Raw genomic sequence first — 25,319 nt, 5'->3', positions numbered from 1 at the left:
TGCCTGCACAAATAATACTGACGAAGTGATTTAATAGAAAATTCGAACAGAAGTAAAACTACTGACAGGTGATCTTTGGGACCGAGTTGTGATATATAACGAGGCACTCTGGTCACTTTTTATAATTTTACAGCTTTCTGTGGGTCTTTTCATAATTTTATAGGTTGCCACACTTTGGTCTGAAAATTTATTCATGCCGTTTTGCTGTCAGTACATAACGACCTTGGACTGTAAACTGAATATGCATCTTTGTGTTTTACATTTGGCGTCAGTTCATATTGTTGGAATTGGATTGTGATAACGTTTTGTTACTTACCCAAGAAGTTCATTTGAATTCCATGCAGACGACCCAGGGAAAAGCGGTAATAAGAAACTACTGATGCGGCTTAAAAGCCGGAACAAGTCAGTGTTACGTATGACTCGCAATCATCAAGAAATTTTAAAACCTCATCAGTCTTAATTCTTTCGCGAATGACATTATCTCGAAAAGCTTTATAAACAGCTCTATCAATATAAGTGGCGAGACAAGTGGCGGTCAAACATAAGCGACAATGATGTTTGCAACTCACACGTAGTCTTTTAGTGTCGGAGCAATGACATTTAAAGGTTTAAAGACCGTGCTGATATACAAATAATTTAATTAATGCGAAGTAAATTCCGTTATATATGCTAAAATATTTTGTAATCCTCAAAGTGGCAATGTGTTCTCCCTTTTTTCTAAGGATGAAGTAACTGGATGTGGAGCTGCTGAAGGAAGAGGAGCAAGATCTGTTTCTACAACAGAAAGAGATGTAAAAGAGAATATTAAAGAGGAAACTATGCGGAAGGAAATATCAGGTAAGAGGATCTTATTGAGGAACAAACTTGTTAAGGAAAATAGTTATAAGAAAGTGTGACTCGGAGTTCCGTCATGAACTTTTAGGTAACACTGTTAGGTAACGTAGAATAATTTAGTATATTTTAAACGGGTAGCAGGCTGGGTGCCAAGTTATCAATGCAATGTGGCGGTTTCCCCATTGTCTAAGATCTTTGGGAAATGAAAAGCCAAAATCGAAAGAACAACCAAACAAAAAAAACATCAAAAAACGAGGTTAACATGTTTTTGTTAAAGTATGAAAAACAAAGCCAGGCCATGGGAGAATAAGAAATGACACTTAATGACCCGGCGATTTAGGCCTAAAAGCTCAGTAATTCGTAGACCTAAGCACCACACCAGGCGCATAAAAAATATTCAGTGAGAAAGCGGATACCTGGAGTCTAAAATGATAAGAAAAGGGTACAGCGATTCCCTTCGAAATATAGCAGCGACAGTGGATTCAGCTCCCAAGTTTGAACGTCTCTTTGACACTTACCCTGAGAGAAAGATGAGGACTTTTTAGCTTTCATTTGACGCTCTGTGAGACAAAAAGCTGAAACTTGCGTTGTTTTATTTTCAAATTAAAAGGGCAACTGAGGGAGTTGACACAGCAACTGGAAGAACGTTCAAGAGCAACTAAGAAAGGGAGATAGACAACTAGGAGACAGAGATGGACAACTGAGGGAGATGACACAGCAGTTGAAAAATGCGCAGAGGCAGCTACAAGAAAGAGATGGACAACTAAGAGAGAGAGATGGACAAGTACGAGAGAGAGATGGACAACTGAAGGAGATGACACAGCAGTTGATAAATGTTCAGAGGCAGCTTCAAGAAAGAGATGAACAGCTAAGAGAGAGAGATGGACAACTACGAGAGAGAGAAGGACAACTAAGAGAGAGAGATGGACAAGTACGAGAGAGAGATGAACAAATGAGGGAGATGACACAGCAGTTGAAAAATTCCCAGAGGCAGCTACAGGAAAGAGATGGACAACTAAGGGAGAGAGATGGACAAGAACGAGAGAGATGGAAAACTGAGGGAGATGACACAGGAGTTGAAAAATTCCCAGAGGCGGCTACAGGAAAAAGATGGACAACTACGAGAGAGAGATGGACGAGTACGAGAGAGAGGAACAACTGCAGGAGATGACACAGCAGTTGAAAAATGCCCAGAGGCAGCTTCAAGAAAGAGATGGACAACTAGGAAAGAGAGATGGACAAGTACGAGAGAGAGATGAACAACTGAAGGAGATGACACAGCAGTTGAAAAATGCCCAGAGGCAGTTTCAAGAAAAAGATGGACAACTAAGAGAGAGAGATGGACAAGTACGAGAGAGAGATGAACAACTGAAGGAGATGACACAGCAGTTGAAAAATGCCCAGAGGCAGCTTCAAGAAAGAGATAGACAACTAAGAGAGAGAGAAGGACAACTAAGAGAGAGAGATGGACAAGTTAGCGAGATGAAAAAGCAGTTGACAACTGTTCGCGGGCAACTACAGGAAAAAAATGGAGAAGTTACTTCTTTGGGAAGACTACAGGGGGCCAAACAGCACGAAATAGACGAGTTGAGGACGTCTCTTTCAGCTGCCCAAAGAGCGTTAAATGAAATTTCACACCATCAGACCCCTGATTGGGTCATTTCACGCGATCAGATTCAGCTGATGAACAAATGCCTTGGTAAAGGAGGTTGGGGAAGTGTTGTCGAAGGCAAATACTGTGGCTGTGCTGTCGCCGTCAAACAGATGTACGAGTTGATACTTTCCGATCACAACCGCAAACTGTTTGAGAGAGAGATGAGCATTGCCGCCAGATGCCGCCATCCTTGTTTGCCTCAGTTCATTGGAGCAACAAACGATGGAGGAGGTCCTTTGTTCGTGACAGAGCTCATGGATTCGACTTTACGAGCACTGTTAGAGCAGCGACCTCTTTCCAGTACTGAAGTGTGTGTCATTTCTCTGGATGTGGCTCGCGCATTAAACTACCTTCACCTTAAGAAACCATCCCCCATCATTCACCGTGACATTAGTAGTGCCAATGTGTTGCTATGGCAGCAAGCTGGCCAATGGCGAGGCAAAGTGTCGGATTATGGCACGGCTAATGTTATGCAGCAGACCATGACAGTTGGTCCTGGTGCTATGATATACAGTGCACCTGAAGCACATACTAAACATCAAACCCCCAAGGTATGTCTGAAATATGGAGTTATTTCTCAAATGTCCAACTGTGTTTGCTTTAAGGTATATTTATGGTAGGGTGTTGAACCAATTTGTGAAGGGCTCGGGACCAAAAATCTCTTCTGATCTCCGTCTAGAGTCGAACCCTTTTTCCTTGGTAAACCGGTCGGATGCTTAACTTAATATCAGTCTGTAGGGAAGTTGCCGCAGAAAGGATAATGAAAATGTTAACTTCAGCCTGGAGAGAGGAGTCGAGCTTATTTATACACCCTCAGTGAATTTATATCAAGCGTACACTGTTTGGTTCTCTATTGGTTTGTTTGCATAGCGATGTTTGCATAGCAATAAGACAAAATTTCTGTGACTTAAAAAGAATGCAAGAGAGGGGAAAAACAAGAAGGAAAAGTTACATAAACTAGCAAGCATGCACGTTCATGCGTGTTTAACTTTTCATTGTTATTCTCTTTTCGAGCTCAGGTTGATGTATACAGTTTTGGGGTTCTTCTCTGCGAGATATGCATCCGGGAGTTACCGGATCCTGACAGGCGTGATGAGCAAGTTGCCAGGGTGACAAACCGTGTGATTCAAGCTCTCATTCGAGGATGTCTGCAACAAGATCCTGAAGCAAGACCAAGTATGGAAGACATCATTGGTGAACTCGAACAACCAATGTAAGATTGGTTTTGAAAAGTCCTGCTCTTCATCTACACTTGCAAACGAAAAGAAAAGAAACAAAAACCTTCGATCTAAGATGGCCTGTGTAAACAGGCTTTTTCATGGCTTAGTGCTAAGATATTATAATTTCCAAGACCTGCGTTTTGAGACGCTGAAAGTTTCATCAGCCGCATTTAAATCGAACTTAGACTAGTCCAGATTGATAAAAGGTGTGTTGTTGCCGTTCCATGATCATTCCAATCAAGGGAATTTTTAGAAAAAAAAAGAGAACTAATCTTTAGTTAAAAAAGTGTAATTTTCAGAAAACGCAAATACTTTATCAATGACGCAGTGTTTTGGCATCAGAATTAAAACTGTTCCAAACTCTAAATTCCTTGCAAGCAAGGCCCGAAGAATATATTAAAAAGATATTAAGGCGAAGATTCTTTGTTCTGTTAATGTAGAAACATTGACTTTGATTCTCAATAAGTTGTAAAATGAGTGTGATTAATTTTATAGCTTTGCAATTTTTATGTAAAACAATTTTCGTTAAGTCATTGATATTATCGATAGGGGTGCAGCAGGACCTCGATGTTTACATAGGTGCTCACAATGGTAGAATTTAGTCGCATTCATACGGTTTTCACAATTATTTGTTGTGGAAATATCAGATGCACGTACAATTTCCCATGGGAAGGACGTTTTCAAAGCATTTCAAAATCAAGTAAAATTTCATTCCTTTCAAGGGTGTTTATACACGTTTTTATAAATTTTTTGAAGCTTATTTTTGAAAATAACGCATTAGTGAGCTTTGGAGTTTCTACGGCGACCTGTTGCTAAACACAAACGACAGTCAGACCTACAACGAAACGCCGCGGGCTAAGTTACGAGACTTTGATATGATCGATTTGTAGCTTTTTTCGGTAATAAATATAATATTTAGTGTGCAAATCACATAATGGGTATGAATTGAAGCTTGTTGATAAATAAGGTCAAACAGTATATTATACGATAACTAACCGGTGTGATGATTAACCCCCTGTCAATCGGCCATCAGACTGAATAGTGATTATGATGTGTCTGTGTTTTGACTGGGAGGTTGAAATGTTAAATCTGTCTATAAAATATCCTTGTAGCTCGTTTGTTGCGATCATGATCTTTCCACGGAAAGTTCATGATCGCAACAAACGCAATAAACTTCAAAAACGCAAAACTTAGACCGTGTACACAGACCGACTAGAAGAGACGCACGAGGTTCTGAAATACGATCTGAAGGAAACGTCACTAATATTTAACCTAGACAGTTATAATATTGTACACCAATTTTCACATTTTAGAGAGCAAAGAAACGGTAGAAATAACCAACATTGTTCAAAGAATTGTGCGTTTAGACATTCGTAACCGCGGAGGAAATACATTATTGCATCTAGCGACGTGGCACAAAACGCCAGTTGATGAAAAACTATAGGAAATGCGTACAAGCTTCCCTGCGTTAAAGCCATGAAGTTAATTTTACACACTGGGTGCGATGTAAATGGCGTGAACTTTGCTGGTAATATTATCGATAGGGGTGTAGCAGGGCTTCCATGTTTACGTAGTGTTTTACATTTGGCGTCGGTCCCTATTGTTGGAATTGGATTGTGATAACTTTTTGTTATTTACTCAAACAGCTAATTTGAATTCCCACGCAGACGACTCGGGGAAAAGCAGTCATAAGAAAACTATCATGATTGCGGCTTAAAAGTCTGTACAAGTGAGTGTTATGCGTGACTCGCAACCATTAAGAAATAAAAAAGCTCATCGGTCTTAATACTGCGCGAATGATATTATCTCGAAAAGCTTTATAAACAGCTCTATCAAAATTAGTCGCGAGACAAGTGGCGGTCAAACGTAAGCGACAGTGATGTTTGCAACTCGCACGTAGCCTTGTAGTGTCGGAGCAATGACATCTAAAGATTTAAAGTCCGTGCTGATGTACAAATAGTTTAAATAGTACGGAGTAAATTCCGTTACATATGCTAAAATATTTTGCAATCCTCAAAGTGGCAATGTGTTCTCCATTTTCTCCAAGGATGAAGTAACCCAAACTGGTTCTAGTATGGGAAGAGGAACAAGACTTGTTCCTGGAAGAGAGAAAGACCTAACTGACAATTTTAAAACGGAACCTATAGCGAAGGAAATATCAGGTAAGAGGATCCAGTTGAGGAACAAATTAGCTGTTAGGTAGCTGGTGCGATCTTGGTGCCAATTAATCCAATTTACAGCTCATCCACCGATATCGTTTACGCCGCACTCGCGGAAAATGACCAGCGAAAAGCGATAATAACAACTGAGATTGAAGAAAGTTTAAAAAGTGGGAATAGAAAATTTATACTGGGATTTCCAGTAAGATATAACAAATGTTGTGGATTCAGCTCCTAAGTTTGGTAGTTTCGATTTAATAGTCGCCCTAAAAAAAAAGACAATTTCAAGCTTTTATCACACCTTCACAAGAGCTGAAAAAAACAACAACAACGATTTTCAATTTTTTTTGTATTTTAAAAAACCATATTCCACTTTTTTTTTAAGGGCAATTGAGGGAGATGACACAGCAGTTGAAAGATGTCCGAGAGCAACTACGAGAGAAAGATAGCCAACTGGAGGAAAGAAATGGAGAAATAAGGGAGATGATCCAGACATTTATGAATGTCCATGATGAACTACAAGAGAGAGATGGACAACTGAGGGAAAGGACAGAACAGTTGACAAATGCTCAAGGACAACTACAAGAGAGAGATGGACGATTGAGAGAGAAAGATGAACAAGTAAGGCAGATGAATCAGCAGTTGATAATTGTTCAAGGGCAACTACAAGAGAAAAATGAAGAAGTCTCTTCTTTGGAGGAGCGGCTGAGAGCAAGGGATCAGGAAGTGATTGCACTTGAGACATCTCTATCAACAGCTCAACGAACCTTAACCGAACGTTCACGCAAACAGACACCTGACTGGGTTTTTTCACGCGATGAAATTCAACTGACAGAAAACTGCCTCGGTAGTGGAGGCTGGGGAAAGGTTGTCGAAGGCAAGTATTGTGGTTGTACTTTTGCCATCAAACAGATTTACGGAGTTCTTCTTAAATCCTCCCCCTACTACAGGGAACTGTTTGAGGGAGAAATGAACATTGCCTCAAGATGCCACCATCCCTACCTACTAAAATTTATTGGAGCTACAAACGATGAAGAAAGTCCTTTGTTTGTGACGGAGCTCGTGGAAACGAGTTTACGAAGATTGGTTGAGGAGCGACCTCTTTCTAGTAGTGAAACATCTGTCATTTCTTTGGATGTGGCTCGAGCATTAAACTACCTTCATCTAAAGAAACCACGCCCCATTATTCACCAGGATATCAGCAGCGCCAATGTGTTGCTGTGGCGACAAAACGACCAGTGGCGAGGCAAAGTATCGGATTATGGTGCCGCCAATTTTACGAAAGTGACCATGACAGCTTGTCCCGGTGCTGAAATTTACAGTGCGCCTGAATCATTTACTGAACAGGAAAATTTAAAGGTATTTTTATTGCCTTGTTTGTAGTAAATTGTCTCCATGAAAAGAAACCAAACTAAATCACCTGAGCTGTATTAAGTGGTCCGATCTCTGAGCTTTAGAAAACTCGTCTTAAGCTCATATATTATACAGTCCAGACCGAAAGCGGCTATGGTTGACACAAAATAGAGCATCATGGCTCAGTCGTCCTGTTCCGTTTTGAATAAGAATGAATGGCTGACTCATCTGTCATCAGCATGTAATAATATAAAAACTGGAGTGCCTGAACCGAAGAAGTGAACTAAGAAAAGATTTGTAGCATCAAAATTTATTTAATGGAGACGGCGCCAGGGATCAAATGATATATAAGATGGGAGATACCCCTCCGGCATGGTAAACAAGTTTTTCGTCAAATGACTGGGGCCAAGAGAAGATGAGGTCATCCTCTCTTCCTGAAACTCATTGGACATAGACTTCGGTGGCAAATAAAATGAACTTTTTAGGTGATTCCTCAGAATTGCATTGCGTGTCATTGCTCTGTAGCAAGCACGGTGACCTATCTCACTTTTTTCATTGTAGTGCTCGAAACAGAGATTAGTAGGGAACATTTGAGGAGAGTTTCGAAAAGTCGTTCGACAGCTTTTCTTTCTGATGGAATCCCTGAGGAAGTGTGATCATTTTGATTTACCCTATTTATGTTAAGGTTGATGTGTACAGCTTTGGCGTTCTACTCTGCGAGATGTGCACTGGGATACTGCCTGATCGAGATAGGCGCGAGGAACAAGTTGCCATGGTGACTGACCGCGTGTTTCGAACTCTCGTTCGCCGATGTCTGCAACGAGATCCTGAAGCGAGACCCAGTATGGACGAGATCATTAGTGAACTTGAAAGACTAGTTTCAAGACAGGTTTGATACAATTTGCTCTACAAACATTTTAATAAAATATTTTTACTGCGGTACAGATGGATCAAATGATAGTCCCTCATTTATGTTTGTGAATAGCACTGTCAATAAGTCGAGCGTCAACTGCGACTGGCTGATCTTTGGACAAACAAAGTGCAGCTTATCTTGAACAGAAAATTGCTTTTCAACAATTTCAGTTTTTTTGCGCACGGCGTACTTTTTAATTTAGTTACACCTTTGATCTGTACTGAGTTTCTTCATTCGAGTGTCATTATAAAACATTCGTCACTCTGAGTCAAAGTAAAATTTTTAAAAGTCTAGATTTCTATCTATGTAATTATTGCCAATAATAGATAACAATTCCTAAGGCCGCTTAAGATATGTTTGCTCGGATGAATATGTAATTTTGTCCCATTCAGCTATAGGCTGCTACGCATCTTAATCCTAGTTAATGCCGAATGTGATTTTATGTCTATGCCGGCGTGGAAAGATCACGGGAAAGTGCAAATCTTCGTGAATACAAAATGATGAAGCAATACAACGCATTTTTTATTGGTTTACAGACTTACCAACCCACCAGGGATGATAACCAACCCACAGGGTAACCAACCCATGGTCACCAACCCATGGTAACCAACCCATGGTAACCAACCCATGGTAACCAACCCATGGTAACCAACCCACAGGGTAACCAACCCTCCAGGGATGATAGGAGAAGACGAGGAAAATTTCTGAGTCGTAGTCCAGGGGGGGACTGATTCACAAACTTTTCTCGTGTTCTCCCAACATCGCGAGTAGGATATTATGCCGGTAAACATATAGAAAGTGCGGTATATTTCTTTTATATAATTAAGTTAAATTGTGACATTCACGTTTACTGGTGCAAGAGACGATAGCAGTTTAGCTAAGTCATCGTACGTTTCTACGTTTCTACTTTTATTCGGGCGCTCATATGCTAGCATTTAGTCGTATTCATACGGTTTTACAATTATTTGTTGTGGATAAATCAGATACACGTACAATTTTCGATGTGCAGGAGGTTTCCGAAGCATTTCAAAATCAAATAAAACTTCATCCCTTCCAAGAGTGTTTATATATGTTTTTCTAGCGTTTTTGAAGCCTATTTTTGAAAATCATGCACCAGTGTGCCAGTATGGAGCTTCAACGGTGACTTGTTGTTAAACACAAACGACAGTCAGGCGCCCAACGAAACGCCGCAGGCTAAGTTCAATTACAAGACTTTGACAGAATCGATTTGTGGCTTTTTTCTGGTGTGTGTTTTAAGTAGAAGATGTACAGTAAAGAGTATGATACGCAGTCTGCAAACCACATACTGGGTATGAATTGAAGCTTGGTGATAAATAGAGTATAAGACGATATAGCTAACAGTGTAATGATTAACCTCCTGTCACTGAATCAGCCATCAAACTGAATAGTGATTATTTAACAAATGTGTCTGTGTTTTGACTGGGAGGTTGAAATGTTAAATCTGTCTATCCGCTTAGCTATGCATTCCCTAGCGTAATGCACGATGTATAAAATGCATCTCCAGCCCCTAGTTCTGTCCATTTACACCGTTATATGATAATTTCCTACACTTGAAATCAAGACGCGCTCAGTTCATTACAAGTGTTTAAATGGCGTGACCACACATAAATCATAATTTATAGACTAGAAAGAACTGTTCCTAACTCTTCTGTCTCTAACTCTTGTGGATTTATTATCCTCGACCGAATAAGGGTGAAATGAAATCTCATTCAAGTTTTCCATGAAGCTTTCCCACATTTCTCCAGATCAGTTAGGCCCTCTCCCTCCCCTCCCCAAATGATGAAATAGTGTTACACGCCACGCTTTCTCGAAAAAGAGGAATGTTTGGTTTCTAGTTGAGAGATTATGATTGTGAAATAGTGGAATTCATGCATATCACGTTTGAAAATGTAACGCAACAAAGTGTTTATTCAGAGAGAACATGAAAAGGTTTTTGAACATGATTCGCATCAGGACACTTTTTTTTAACGAAGCAGCGGCACTGCCTCGCCACAGCAGATAGATTGGAGCAAAGATCGATAGGTAAAACTATCTGCTTTCCTCTTAGCGTGATCTCCAGTGAAGTAAGAGTCTCTCTGTACGAGATTCTGACCTCGAAGGTTGCGTTTGTTCCTTTGCATACCCAATTCAAATTGAGCGTGGGAGAGAATCTTGAGGCCCGTTTGCTCGAGTTTTTCTTAAATGGGTGGTAATGCATCCGTGCATAGTAACGCATCTAATGCTCTTCAAGCTGCTTTGGACAACAGTTCTCGTCTGAGTCATGTGTTAGAGGAGATGAAATCCGACATAAGAAAAACCACTTTGGAAACGAAAATCAACGATGGCGACGACCTTGCGACTCCTCTCATCATCGCTGCTCGTGATGGAAAACTGGATTCTGTGAAGGTCCTTTTACGTTATGAAGCAAACATCGAGGCTCGTGGATCGATTAAAGTTGAAGGAAAGATTTTGGAGGGTTGCACAGCTTTGTGGACCGCTGTTACTAATGGTCATCTTGATGTTGTGAGACTCTTGATCGAACAAAACGCCGACGTCGACGGCAGAACATCGAGAAATGCGACTCCCTTGATAGCTGCTGCCTTCCTTGGAAGCCTTGATATTGCGCGCTGTTTGGTTGAGAACGGGGCCCATGTAAATGCACGCAATCAGGTCAATGTTACTCCTTTGATGTTAGCATGTTACAAAGGCTACATGGACGTTGTTTCTCTTCTTGTCGAAAATGGCGCAAGTATACATCTAGAAAACATTAATGGAGACACATGTCTTCATCATGCTGCAGAAAGGGGACACGTTCAGGTAGTTGATAAGCTGCTAGCTTTGGGAGCAAAAGAAAAGCACAATCTTAAGCGGCTTACGCCACTTCTTAAAGCCAGTAATCAATGTAAAACTGAAATGGTGGAGTATTTTATCAGCCGACCGGAATGTACAAAGGAACAAAAAGTTGATGCTCTTGAACTTCTTGGTGCTACCATTGCTAATCATGGTGATGCTTATGCCATTGAAGAAGCATTCATTTACATGAAACGTGGAATGGTGGAGAGGTATAAAGATCCGTCATGTCTTTTACTTAAAAAGAAAATGGAACCAGTCGAAGCTTATGAAAATAGAAGAGAGAGTCAAACTCTTGAGGAACTTTCTCTGCTAGAAGGCGATGATCATGCTATCCACATGGAGGGACTTGTTATCAGAGAGAGAATCCTTGGACCTGACAATACAGAATTGAGAGACCCGATAAGATACCGGGGAGCTGTTTTAGGTGGCCTTAAGGAGTACAAGCCGCGTATTGCTTTGTGGACACGAGCGATAGAAATAGCCATGAACTGCGATGTTCCAAAACCAAGGGAGCTTGACGACCTCACAGCTTTATTTTCAGAAATGGTGCTGAATGGACATAATTTGAGTCCAAAAAGTATCGAGAACGTTTTCGAAAAACTCGTCGATGCAAATATGAAACTGACAGAAGCGTTAGAGTCAGGAAAACTGCAAGAGGAGGGCAAGAATGAGACACAAGAAGAATTGCTTTTCTATGCTCTCTATCTTTTGATTATATACAAAAAAGTTCAAGTTTCTCCAGAAATGAAAATTGAAAACATTATTAACTTTCTTCAGAGATTTCTGCTCTCAAATCCTTGCTCCCACCCTGATGGAAATACACTTCTGCACCTGGCTGTATGGCATAAAACTCCAGTTCCAAAGGGTCGAGTGCAAACAGTGTGTAAACTTCCTTGTATTGAGACGATGAAGCTTATTTTACATGCAGGGTGTGATGTGAATGTTGTTAACACAGAAGGAAACACTCCTCTTCATTTAGCCGTGACTTTTGTACTAAGACCTGAACGAGTAGAAGCTTTGAAAGAAATGCTGGAGTTGCTGTTAGATCTCGGTGCGGATACAAAGCTTGTAAACAAGAATGGTCAAACAGCAATGGACTGCTGTGAGACTGACGAGGCACGAAGGATCTTGTCTGCGAAAGAAGGACTGGGAGCCACGAACATCGATGCCAGAAAGGTAAAAAAAGTTTGATTTTTAACTCTTTTATACATTTCCTGAGATTATTACAGTAAGCATCCTCACCAAATGGGAGAATAGTGAGTTTATGTCTCCATAGGATCTTGTGTTGATTATTTTTCGTAACGCCTGGTTGCCTTTCTTCGGCTTTCTGTCACTTTTAATGATTTCCAAACTCATCCGCTTTTATGAATGAAAAAATTCGTTAGGATGCTGTGATAGTCAAAACTAGCATGTCCGAGGGTGGCTTTCAAGCTACAGCAGAACTTTAGATAAAGCTAGAGGGCAGACCTTAGAGCGGTCGACCTGTTGATCAAATTTACAAACTTGTGATCACCCGTCCTATTAATGCTTGCACAAATAACACAAAGTAATTAAAATGAAAATTCAAACAACAACTGAGGAGAGTTAATTCAAGTAAAACTACTGACTGGTGATCTTTGGGACTGAATTGTGATATATAAGAGCACTAGGGTCACTTATTATACTTTTATAAATTTTTGTGGGTCTTTTCATTATTTTAGAGGTTGCCACACTTTTTCCTGAATATTTATTAACACAATTTTGCTGTCAGTCCTTGGGATGTAACCTGACTATGCATCTTTGTACTTTAAATCTGGCGTCGGTTCATATCGTTGAACTTGGCTTGTGATAACGTTTGTTACTTACCCAACCAGCTAATGTGAATTTCCACGCAGACGACGTAGGGAAAAGCGGTCATAAAGCCTGTACAAGTCAGTGTCATGCATGACTTGCAACCATTAAGAAATCTTAAAAGTTCACGGTCTTAATACTGCGCGAGTGGTATTACCTCGAAAAGCTTCATAAACAGCTCTATCAATATTAGTCGCGAGACAAGTGGTGGTCAAACATAAGCAGCAATGATGTTTGCAACTCACACGTAGCCTTGTAGTGTCGGCGCAATGACATTGAAAGGTTTAAAGACCGTGCCGATATACAAATAGTTTAAATAGTACGGAGTAAATTCCGTTACATATGCTAAAATATTTTGCAATCCTCAAAGTGGCAATGTGTTCTCCACTTTCTCTAAGGATGAAGTAACTGGCAGTTGTTCCAGTAAGGAGAGAGGAACAAGATTTGTTCCTGGAAGAGAGAGGGACATAAATGACAATTTGGAAAAGGAACCTACAGTGAAGGAAATATAAGGTAAGAGGATCCAGTTGAGGATCAAAGTAGCTTTTAGGTAGCTTGGGCGATCTTGATGCCAATTAATCCAATTTACGGCTCATCCATCGTTTACGCCGCACTCGCGGAAAATGACCAGCGAAAAGCGGCAATAACAACAGAGATTAAAGAAAATTAAAATAGTGGGAATAGAAAATATATACTGGGATTTCCAGTAAGATATAACAACTGTTGTGGATTCAGCCCCGATTTAACAGTCGCCCTGAAAAAAAAAGACAATTTTAAGCTTTTATCACACCTTCACTAGAGGTAAAAAAACAACAACAACGATTTTCTATATTTTTTAAAAAGAAAACCATATTCGACTTTTTTTAAGGGCGATTGAGGGAGATGACACAGCAGTTGAAAAATTTCCAAGAGCAACTACGAGAGAAAGATAGACAACTGGAGGAAAGAAATGGAGAAATAAGGGAGATGATCCAGACAAATATGAATGTCCATGACGAACTACAAGAGAGACATGGACAACTGAGGGAAAGGACAGAACAGTTGACAAATGTTCAAGGAGAACTACAAGAGAGAGATGGACGATTGAGAGAGAAAGATGAACAAGTAAGGCAGATGAATCAGCAGTTGATAACTGTTCAAGGGCAACTACAAGAGAAAAATGAAGAAGTCTCTTCTTTGGAGGAGCGGCTGAGAGCAAGGTATTAGGAAGTGATTGAACTTGAGACATCTCTATCAACAGCTCAACGAACCTTAACCGAACGTTCACGCAAACAGACACCTGACTGAGTGATTTCACGCGATGAAATTCAACTGACAGAAAACTGCCTCGGTAGTGGAGGCTGGGGAAAGGTTGTCGAAGGCAAGTATTGGGGCTGTACTGTTGCCATCAAACAGATTTACGGAGTTCTTCTTAAATCCTCCCCTTACTACAGGGAACTGTTTGAGCGAGAAATGAACATTGCCTCAAGATGCCGCCATCCCTGCCTACTACAATTTATTGGAGCTACAAACGATGAAGAAAGTCCTTTGTTTGTGACGGAGCTCATAGAAACGAGTTTACGAAGATTGGTTGAGGAGCGACCTCTTTCCAGTAGTGAAACATCTGTCATTTCCTTGGATGTGGCTCGAGCATTAAACTACCTTCATCTAAAGAAACCACGCCCCATTATTCACCGGGATATCAGTAGTGCCAATGTGTTGCTGTGGCGACAAAACGACCAGTGGCGAGGCAAAGTATCGGATTATGGTGCCGTCAATTTTACGAAGGCGACCATGACAGCTTGTCCCGGTGCTGAAGTTTACAGTGCGCCTGAAGCATTTACTGAACATCAAAATTTAAAGGTAGTTTTATTGCCTTGTTTGTAGTAAATTGTATCCATGAAAAGAAACCAAACTAAATCACCTGAGCTGTATTAAGTGGTCCGATCTCTGAGCTTTAGAAAACTCGTCTTAAGCTCATATATTATACAAACCAGACCGAAAGCGGCTACGGTTGACACAAAATAGAGCATCATGGCTCAGTCGTCCTGTTCCGTTTTGAATAAGAATGAATGGCTGACTCATCTGTCATCAGCATGTAATAATATAAAAACTGGAATGCCTGAACCGAAGAATTAGCCAAGAAAAGATTTGTAGCATCAAAAATTTATTTAATGGAGACGGCGCCAGGGATCAAATGATATATAAGATGGGAGATACCCCTCCGGCATGGTAAACAAGTTTTTCGTCAAATGACTGAGGCCAAGAGAGGATGAGGTCATCCTCTCTTTCTGAAACTCATTGGACATAGACTTCGGTGGCAAATAAAATGAACTTTTTAGGTGATTCCTTAGAATTGCATTGCGTGTCATTGCTCTGTAGCAAGCACTGTGACCTATCTCACTTTTTTTTATTGTAGTGCTCGAAATAGAGATTAGTAGGGAACATTTGAGAAGAGTTTCGAAAAATTGTTCGACAGCTTTTCTTTCTGATGGAATCCCTGAGGAAGTGTGATCATTTTGATTTAACTTATTTATGTTAAGGTTGATGTGTACAGCTTTGGCGTTCTACTCTGCGAGATGTGCACTGGGATACTGCCTGATCGAGATAGGCTCGAGGAACAAGTTGCCATGGTGACTGACCGCGTGTTTCGAACTCTCATTCGCCGATGTCTGCAACGAGATCCTGAAGCGAGACCCAGTATGGACGAGATCATTAGTGAACTTGAAAGACTAGTGTAAGCCAGGTTTGACACAATTTGCTCTACAAACATTTTAATAAAAAAAATATAAATATATATATATATATATATATATATAACTAACTGCAGACAGTACTGTTTCGGCCTTCTGGGCCTCATCAGTGCAGTGCTATAGGCCCAGAAGGCCGAAACAGTACTGTCTCCAGTTAGTTATATATATATAGTATATATTTATATTTCATATTCGTTATTTTGGGTCGATCAGATCATCGCTGATTCAACGTACAAGAGTAGGAGTATCGTCCACGGTTGCCTGCTGAACATTTCACAGTTATTTTAATAAAATATTTTTACTGCGGTACAGACGGATTAAATGATAGTCCCTCATTTATGTTTGTGAATAGCACTGTCAATAAGTCGAGCGTTAACTGCAACTGGCTGATCTTTGGACAAACAAAGTGCAGCTTATCTTAAACATAATATTACTTTTCAACAATTTCAGTTTTTTTTTTCGCACGGCGTACTTTTTAATTTAGTTACACCTTGGATCTGTACTGAATTTCTTCATTCGAGTGTCATTATAAAACATTCGTCACTCTGAGTCAAAGTAAAATTTTTAGAAGTCTAGATTTCTATAAATGTAATTATTGCCAATAATAGATAACAATTCCTATGGACACTTGAGATATTTTTGCTCGGATGAATATGTAATTTTGTCCCATTCAGCTATAGGCTGCTACCGCATCTTAATCCTAGTTAATGCCGAATGTGATTTTATGTCTATGCCGGCGTGGAAAGATCACGGGAAAGTAAAAATCTTCGTGAATACAAAGTAATGAAGCAATAGAACGCACTTTTTATTGGTTTACAGACTTACCAACCCACCAGGGATGATAACCAACCCACAGGGTAACCAACCCACCAGGGATGATAGGAGAAGACGAGGAAAGTTTCTGAGTAGTAGTCCAGGGGGGGACTCATTCACAAACTTTTCTCGTGTTCTCCCAACATCGCGAGTAGGATGTTATGCCGGTAAACATATAGAAAGTGCGGTATATTTCGTTTTATATAATTAAGTTAAATTCTGACATTCACGTTTACTGGTGCAATAGACGATAGTAGTTTAGCTGAGTCATCGTACGTTCCGGCTGCCGAAGTTGATTCAGGTATAAATAAAGAATTGGTATTTTATGTCAAGACACGTTTCTTCTTTTATTCAGGCGCTCATATGCTAGTATTTAGTCGTATTCATACGGTTTTACAATTATTTGTTGTGGATAAATCAGATACACGTACAATTTTCGATGTGCAGCATGTTTCCGAAGCATTTCAAAATGAAATAAAACCTCATCCCTTCCGAGAGTGTTTATAAATGTTTTTCTAGTGTTTTTGAAGCCTATTTTTGAAAATCATGCACCAGTGTGCCAGTATGGAGCTTCAACGGTGACTTGTTGTTAAACACAAACGACAGTCAGGCGCCCAACGAAACGCCGCAGGCTAAGTTCAATTACAAGACTTTGACAGAATCGATTTGTGGCTTTTTTCTGGTGTGTATTCTAAGTAGAAGATGTACAGTAAAGAGTATGATACGCAGTCTGCAAACCACATACTGGGTATAAATTGAAGCTTGGTGATAAATAGAGTATAAGACGATATAGCTAACAGTGTAATGATTAACCTCCTGTCGCTGAATCAGCCATCAAACTGAATAGTGATTATTTAACGAATGTGTCTGTGTTTTGACTGGGAGGTTGAAATGTTAAATCTGTCTATCCGCGTAGCTATGCATTCCCTAGCGTAATGCACGATGTATAAAATGTATCTCAACCCCCTAGTTCTGTCCATTTACACCGTTACCTGATAATTTTCTACACTTGAAATCAAGACGCGCTCAGTTCATTACAAATGTTTAAATGGCGTGACCATACATAAATCATAATCTATAGACTAAAAAGTATGACCACACATAAATCATAATCTATAGACTAGAAAGAACTGTTTCTAACTCTTCTGTCTCTAACTCTTATGGATTTATAATCCTCGACCGAATAAGGGCGAAATGAAATCTCATTCAAGTTTTGCATGACGCTTTCCCACATTTCTCCAGATCAGTTGGGCCCTCTCCCTCCCCTCCCCAAATGATGAAATAGTGTCACACGCCACGCTTTCTCGAAAAAGAGGAATGTTTGGTTTCTAGTTGAGAGATTATGATTGTGAAATAGTGGAATTCATGCATATCACATTTGAAAATGTAACGCAACTAAGTGTTTATTCAGAGAGAACATAAAAAGGTTTGTGAACATGATTCGCATCAGGACACTTTTTTTTAACGAAGCAACGGCACTGCCTCGCCACAGCAGATAGATTGGACCAAAGATCGATAGGTAAAACTATCTGCTTTCCTCTTAACGTGATCTCCTCTGAAATAAGAGTCTCTCTGTACGAGATTCTGACCTCGAAGGTTGCGTTTGTTCCTTTGCATACCCAATTCAAATTGAGCGTGGGAGAGAATCTTGAGGCCCGTTTGCTCGTGTTTTTCTTAAATGGCTAGTAATGCATCCGTGCGTAGTAACGCATCAAATGCTCTTCAAGCTGCTTTGGACGACAGTTCTCGTCTGACTCATGTGTTAGAGGAGATGAAAGCCGACATAAGAAAAACCACTTTGGAAACGAAAATCAACGATGGCGACGACCTTGCGACTCCTCTCATCATCGCTGCTCGTGATGGAAAACTAGATTCTGTGAGGGTCCTTTTACGTTATGAAGCAAACATCGAGGCTTGTGGATCGATTAAAGTTGAAGGAGAGGTTTGGGAGGGTTGCACAGCTTTGTGGACCGCTGTTACTAATGGTCATCTTGAGGTTGTGAGACTCTTGATCGAACAAAACGCCGACGTCGACGGCAGGGTACCGAGAAATTCGACTCCCTTGAGATCTGCTGCCTTCGATGGACGCCTTGCTGTTGTGCAGTGTTTGGTTGAGAACGGGGCCGATGTAAATGCACGAAATTCTGTCAATAGTACTCCTCTGATGGTAACATGCAGCAATGGTCACATGGATGTTGTTTCTTTTCTTGTCGAAAATGGCGCAAATATACATCTAGAAGACAATTATGGAGAAAATTGTCTTCATTATGCTGCAGGATGGGGATACGTTCGGGTAGTTGATAAGCTGCTAGCTTTGGGAGCAAAAGAAAAGCACAATCTTAAGCGGCTTACGCCACTTCTTAAAGCCAGTAATGAACGTAAAACTGAAGTGGTGGAGTATTTTATCAGCCGACCGGAATGTACAAAGGAACAAAAAGTTGATGCTCTTGAACTTCTTGGTGCTACCATTGCTAATTATGATGATGATGCATATGCCATTGAAGAAGCTTTCAGTTACATGAAACGTGGAATGCTGGAGAGGTATAAAGATCCTACATGTCTTTTACTTAAAAAGAAAATGGAACCAGTCGAAGCTTATGAAAATAGAAGAGAGAGTCAAACTCTTGAGGAACTTTCTCTGCTAGAAGGCGATGATCATGCTATCCACATGGAGGGACTTGTTATCAGAGAGAGAATCCTTGGACCTGACAATACAGAATTGAGAGACCCGATAAGATACCGGGGAGCTGTTTTAGGTGGCTTTAAGGAGTACAAGCCGCGTATTGCTTTGTGGACACGAGCGATGGAAATAGCCATGAACTGCGATGTTCCAAAACCAAGGGAGCTTCACGACCTCACAGCTTTATTTTCAAAAATGGTGCTGAATGGACATAATTTGAGTCCAAAAAGTATCGAGAACGTTTTCGAAAAACTCGTTGATGCAAATATGAAACTGACAGAAGCGTTAGAGTCAGGAAAATTGCAAGAGGAGGGCAAGAATGAGACACAAGAAGAATTGCTTTTCTATGCTCTCTATCTTTTGATTATATACAAAAAAGTTCAAGTTTCTCCAGAAATGAAAATTGAAAACATTATTAACTTTCTTCAGATATTTCTGCACTCAAATCCTTGCTCCCACCCTGATGGAAATACACTTCTGCACCTGGCTGTATGGCATAAAACTCCAGTTTCAAAGGGTCGAGTGCAAACAGTGTGTAAACTTCCTTGTATTGAGACGATGAAGCTTATTTTACATGCAGGGTGTGATGTGATTGCTGTTAACACAGAAGGAAACACTCCTCTTCATTTAGCCGTGACTTTTGTACCAAGACCTGAACGAGTAGAAGCTTTGAAAGAAATGCTGGAGTTGCTGTTAGCTCTCGGTGCGGATACAAAGCTTGTAAACAAGAATGGTCAAACAGCAATGGACTGCTGTGAGACTGACGAGGCACGAAGGATCTTGTCTGCGAAAGAAGGACTGGGAGCCACGAACATCGATGCCAGAAAGGTAAAAAAAGTTTGATTTTTAACTCTTTTATACATTTCCTGAGATTATTACAGTAAGCATCCTCACCAAATGGGAGAATAGTGAGTTTATGTCTCCATAGGATCTTGTGTTGATTATTTTTCGTAACGCCTGGTTGCCTTTCTTCGGCTTTCTGTCACTTTTAATGATTTCCAAACTCATCCGCTTTTATGAATGAAAAAGTTCGTTAGGATGTTGTGATAGTCAAAAGTAGCATGTCCGAGGGTGGCTTTCAAGCTACAGCAGAACTTTAGATAAAGCTAGGGGGCAGACCTTAGAGCGGTCGACCTGTTGATCAAATTTGCAAACTTGTGATCACCCGTCCTATTAATGCTTGCACAAATAAAACAAAGTAATTAAAATGAAAATCAAACAACAACTGAGGAGAGTTAAGTCAAGTAAAACTACTGACTGGTGATCTTTGGGACTGAATTGTGATATATAAGAGCACTATGGTCACTTATTATACTTTTATAAATTTCTGTGGGTCTTTTCATTATTTTAGAGGTTGCTACACTTTTTCCTGAACATTTATTAACACAATTTTGCTGTCAGTCCTTGGAATGTAACCTGACTATGCATCTTTGTGTTTTAAATCTGGTGTTGGCTCATATCGTTGAAATTGGCTTGTGATAACGTTTTGTTACTTACCCAACCAGCTAATGTGAATTTCCACGCAGACGGCTTAGAGAGAAGCGGTCATAAAGCCTGTACAAGTCAGTGTCATGCATGACTTGCAACCATTAAGAAATCTTAAAAGCTCACGGTCTTAATACTGCGCGAGTAGTATTACCTCGAAAAGCTTCATAAACAGCTCTATCAATATTAGTCGCGAGACAAGTTGTGGTCAAACATAAGCAGCAATAATGTTTGCAACTCACACGTAGCCTTGTAGTGTCGGCGCAATGACATTGAAAGGTTTAAAGACCGTGCCGATATACAAATAGTTTAAATGGTACGGAGTAAATTCCGTTACATATGCTAAACTATTTTGCAATCCTCAAAGTGGCAATGTGTTCTCCACTTTCTCTAAGGATGAAGTATCTGGAAGTTGTTCCAGTAAGGAGAGACGAACAAGATTTGTTCCTGGAAGAGAGAGGGACATAAATGACAATTTGGAAAAGGAACCTACAGTGAAGGAAATATCAGGTAAGAGGATCCAGTTGAGGATCAAAGTAGCTTTTAGGTAGCTTGGGCGATCTTGATGCCAATTAATCCAATTTACGGCTCATCCATCGTTTACGCCGCACTCGCGGAAAATAACCAGCGAAAAGCGGCAATAACAACAGAGATTAAAGAAAATTAAAATAGTGGGAATAGAAAATATATACTGGGATTTCCAGTAAGATATAACAACTGTTGTGGATTCAGCCCCGATTTAACAGTCGCCCTGAAAAAAAAAGACAATTTTAAGCTTTTATCACACCTTCATTAGAGCTAAAAAAACAACAACAACGATTTTCTATTTTTTTTAAAAAAAAAAAAAACCATATTCGACTTTTTTTAAGGGCGATTGACGGAGATGACACAGCAGTTGAAAAATTTGCGAGAGCAACTAGGAGAGAAATATAGACAACTGGAGGAAAGAAATGGAGAAATAAGGGAGATGATCCAGACAAATATGAATGTCCATGACGAACTACAAGAGAGAGATGGACAACTGAGGGAAAGGACAGAACAGTTGACAAATGTTCAAGGACAACTACAAGAGAGAGATGGACAACTGAGGGAAAGGACGGAACAGTTGACAAATGCTCAAGGACAACTACAAGAGAGAGATGGACGATTGAGAGAGAAAGATGAACAAGTAAGGCAGATGAATCAGCATTTGATAATTGTTCAAGGGCAACTACAAGAGAAGAATGAAGAAGTCTCTTCTTTGGAGGAGCGGCTGAGAGCAAGGGATCAGGAAGTGATTGAACTTGAGACATCTCTATCAACAGCTCAACGAGCCTTAACCGAACGTTCACGCCAACAAACACCTGACTGGGTGATTTCACGCGATCAAATTCAACTGACAGAAAACTGCCTCGGTAGTGGAGGCTGGGGAAAGGTTGTCGAAGGCAAGTATTGTGGCTGTACTGTTGCCATCAAACAGATTTACGGAGTTCTTCTTAAATCCTCCCCTTACTACAGGGAACTGTTTGAGCGAGAAATGAACATTGCCTCAAGATGCCGCCATCCCTGCCTACTACAATTTATTGGAGCTACAAACGATGAAGAAAGTCCTTTGTTTGTGACGGAGCTCATGGAAACGAGTTTACGAAGATTGGTTGAGGAGCGACCTCTTTCCAGTAGTGAAACATCTGTCATTTCTTTGGATGTGGCTCGAGCATTAAACTACCTTCATCTAAAGAAACCACGCCCCATTATTCACCGGGATATCAGTAGTGCCAATGTGTTGCTGTGGCGACAAAACGACCAGTGGCGAGGCAAAGTATCGGATTATGGTGCCGCCAATTTTACGAAGGCGACCATGACAGCTTGTCCCGGTGCTGAAGTTTACAGTGCGCCTGAAGCATTTACTGAACATCAAAATTTAAAGGTAGTTTTATTGCCTTGTTTGTAGTAAATTATATCCATGAAAAGAAACCAAACTAAATCACCTGGGCTGTATTCAGTGGTCCGATCTCTGAGCTTTAGAAAACTCGTCTTAGGCTCATATATGATACAAACCAGACCGAAAGCGGCTACGGTTGACACAAAATAGAGCATCATGGTTCAGTCATCCTGTTCCGTTTTGAATAAGAATGAATGGCTGACTCATCTGTCATCAGCATGTAATAATATAAAAACTGGAATGCCTGAACCGAAGAATTAGCCAAGAAAAGATATGTAGCATCAAAAATGTATTTAATGGAGACGGCGCCAGGGATCAAATGATAGATAAGATGGGAGATACCCCTCCGGCATGGTAAACAAGTTTTTCGTCAAATGACTGAGGCCAAGAGAGGATGAGGTCATCCTCTCTTCCTGAAACTCATTGGACATAGACTTCGGTGGCAAATAAAATGAACTTTTTAAGTGATTCCTCAGAATTGCATTGCGTGTCATTGCTCTGTAGCAAGCACTGTGACCTATCTCACTTTTTTTTATTGTAGTGCTCGAAATAGAGATTAGTAGGGAACATTTGAGAAGAGTTTCGAAAAATTGTTCGACAGCTTTTCTTTCTGATGGAATCCCTGAGGAAGTGTGATCATTTTGATTTACCCTATTTATTTCAAGGTTGATGTGTACAGCTTTGGCGTTCTACTCTGCGAGATGTGCACTGGGATACTGCCTGATCGATATAGGCGCGAGGAACAAGTTGCCATGGTGACTGGCCGCGTGTTTCGAACTCTCATTCGCCGATGTCTGCAACGAGATCCTGAAGCGAGACCCAGTATGGACGAGATCATTAGTGAACTTGAAAGACTAGTTTAAGACAGGTTTGATACAATTTGCTCTACAAACATTTTAATAAAAAAAATATAAATATATATATATATATATATAACTAACTGCAGACAGTACTGTTTCGGCCTTCTGGGCCTCATCAGTGCAGTGCTAATGCTAGAATGGAGGAGAACCAATATGGTCACCCCAAACGATCCAACCTTTGTGGTATCGTCTAAGCCATGCCAGAGTGCTCAAACTAGAGTACACTAGCGAGCATGCGCAATTGCAGAGCAATGACTCATCCTAGTTAGAGTGCTCAATTTGGACATGAAAGCAAAGCTTTGTATGCCAAAGAGCTATATCTAACTGCAGACAGTACTGTTTCGGCATTCTGGGCCTCATCAGTGCAGTGCATATATATATATATGCAGTTATATATATATATATATATATATATATATATATATATATATATATATATATATATATATACATATATGTAGGCCCAGAAGGCCGAAACAGTACTGTCTCCAGTTAGTTATATATATATAGTATATATTTATATTTCATATTCGTTATTTTGGGCCGATCAGATCATCGCTGATCAAACGTACAAGAGTAGGAGTATCGTCCACGGTTGCCTGCTGAACATTTCACAGTTATTTTAATAAAATAGTTTTACTGCGGTACAGACGGATTAAATGATAGTTCCTCATTTATGTTTGTGAATAGCACTTTCAATAAGTCGAGCGTTAACTGCGACTGGCTGATCTTTGGACAAACAAAGTGCAGCTTATCTTAAACATAATATTACTTTTCAACAATTTCAGTTTTTTTTTCGCACGGCGTACTTTTTAATTTAGTTACACCTTTGATCTGTACTGAGTTTCTTCATTCGAGTGTCATTATAAAACATTCGTCACTCTGAGTCAAAGTAAAATTTTTAAAAGTCTAGATTTCTATAAATGTAACTATTGCCAATAATAGATAACAATTCCTAAGGACACTTGAGATATTTTTGCTCGGATGAATATGTAATTTTGTCCCATTCAGCTATAGGCTGCTACCGCATCTTAATCCTAGTTAATGCCGAATGTGATTTTATGTCTATGCCGGCGTGGAAGGATCACGGGAAAGTAAAAATCTTCGTGAATACAAAGTAATGAAGCAATAGAACGCACTTTTTATTGGTTTACAGACCTACCAACCCACCAGGGATGATAACCAACCCACAGGGTAACCAACCCACCAGGGATGATAGGAGAAGACTAGGAAAGTTTCTGAGTCGTAGTCCAGTGGGGGACTCATTCACAAACTTTTCTCGTGTTCTCTCAACATCGCGAGTAGGATATTATGCCGGTAAACATATAGAAAGTGCGGTATATTTCGTTTTATATAATTAAGTTAAATTCTGACATTCACGTTTACTGGTGCAATAGACGATAGTAGTTTAGCTGAGTCATCGTACGTTCCGGCTGCCGAAGTTGATTCAGGTATAAATAAAGAATTGGTATTTTATGTCAAGACACGTTTCTTCTTTTATTCAGGCGCTCATATGCTAGTATTTAGTCGTATTCATACGGTTTTACAATTTGTTGTGGATAAATCAGATACACGTACAATTTTCGATGTGCAGCATGTTTCCGAAGCATTTCAAAATGAAATAAAACCTCATCCCTTCCGAGAGTGTTTATATATGTTTTTCTACCGTTTTTGAAGCCTATTTTTGAAAATCATGCACCAGTGTGCCAGTATGGAGCTTCAACGGTGACTTGTTGTTAAACACAAACGACAGTCAGGCGCCCAACGAAACGCCGCAGGCTAAGTTCAATTACAAGACTTTGACAGAATCGATTGGTGGCTTTTTTCTGGTGTGTATTTTAAGTAGAAGATGTACAGTAAAGAGTATGATACGCAGTCTGCAAACCACATACTGGGTATGAATTGAAGCTTGGTGATAAATAGAGTATAAGACGATATAGCTAACAGTGTAATGATTAACTTCCTGTCACTGAATCAGCCATCAAACTGAATAGTGATTATTTAACAAGTGT

At 40.1% G+C, this 25,319-nt stretch overlaps 3 protein-coding genes and 1 pseudogene across 6 annotated transcripts in view; 3 read left to right on the top strand and 1 right to left on the bottom strand.

Annotated features, from left to right (window-relative positions):
- The window catches only part of LOC148727679 (uncharacterized), a 6,350-nt gene extending 2,225 nt beyond the window's left edge, over positions 1-4,125 (top strand). Inside the window, exons 2-5 of one of the 2 annotated variants that reach the window (XM_088762464.1) lie at positions 723-837; positions 1,445-1,765; positions 2,245-3,039; positions 3,508-4,125. In XM_088762464.1, the coding sequence (XP_088618590.1) occupies positions 1,544-1,765; positions 2,245-3,039; positions 3,508-3,705 (1,215 nt within the window). In that variant the 5' untranslated portion in view covers positions 723-837; positions 1,445-1,543 and the 3' untranslated portion in view covers positions 3,706-4,125. Of the gene's footprint in view, positions 1-722; positions 838-1,444; positions 1,873-1,946; positions 3,040-3,507 lie in introns of both variants that reach the window. The other variant, XM_088762465.1, reaches the window with a different exon arrangement.
- LOC148727676 (fumarate hydratase, mitochondrial-like) overlaps positions 1-25,319 on the bottom strand; it is a 51,211-nt gene that overhangs the window by 11,985 nt on the left and 13,907 nt on the right. The window lies entirely within an intron of this gene.
- On the top strand, positions 10,065-15,651 carry LOC148727678 (uncharacterized; annotated as a pseudogene). The gene is made up of 4 exons (XR_016002213.1): positions 10,065-12,162; positions 13,215-13,329; positions 13,685-14,658; positions 15,339-15,651. The product of XR_016002213.1 is annotated as an uncharacterized LOC148727678 (transcript).
- Positions 17,656-24,789, top strand: LOC148727677 (protein fem-1 homolog B-like). Its single transcript, XM_088762429.1, has 5 exons — positions 17,656-19,869; positions 20,922-21,036; positions 21,396-22,432; positions 23,113-23,315; positions 23,769-24,789. Exons 1-4 carry the CDS (start codon positions 18,040-18,042, stop codon positions 23,308-23,310), a joined length of 3,180 nt encoding a protein of 1,059 aa, XP_088618555.1. The 5' UTR covers positions 17,656-18,039; the 3' UTR covers positions 23,311-23,315; positions 23,769-24,789.

This window comes from Stylophora pistillata, chromosome 6 (genome assembly GCF_964205215.1).
Source record: "Stylophora pistillata chromosome 6, jaStyPist1.2, whole genome shotgun sequence".
NCBI lineage: Eukaryota > Metazoa > Cnidaria > Anthozoa > Scleractinia > Pocilloporidae > Stylophora > Stylophora pistillata.
The sequence above is the reverse complement of the archived record's forward strand: the minus strand, read 5'-3'. Positions and strand labels throughout refer to the sequence as shown.

Excerpts from the sequence above, each read along its gene's own strand:
- LOC148727677 (XM_088762429.1), top strand. The coding sequence starts at position 18,040 with ATGGCTAGTAATGCATCCGTGCGTAGTAACGCATCAAATGCTCTTCAA. Across the intron at positions 19,870-20,921 it reads CGAACATCGATGCCAGAAAG|GATGAAGTATCTGGAAGTTG; the intron begins GTAAAAAAAGTT and ends ACTTTCTCTAAG. Across the intron at positions 21,037-21,395 it reads TACAGTGAAGGAAATATCAG|GGCGATTGACGGAGATGACA; the intron begins GTAAGAGGATCC and ends ACTTTTTTTAAG.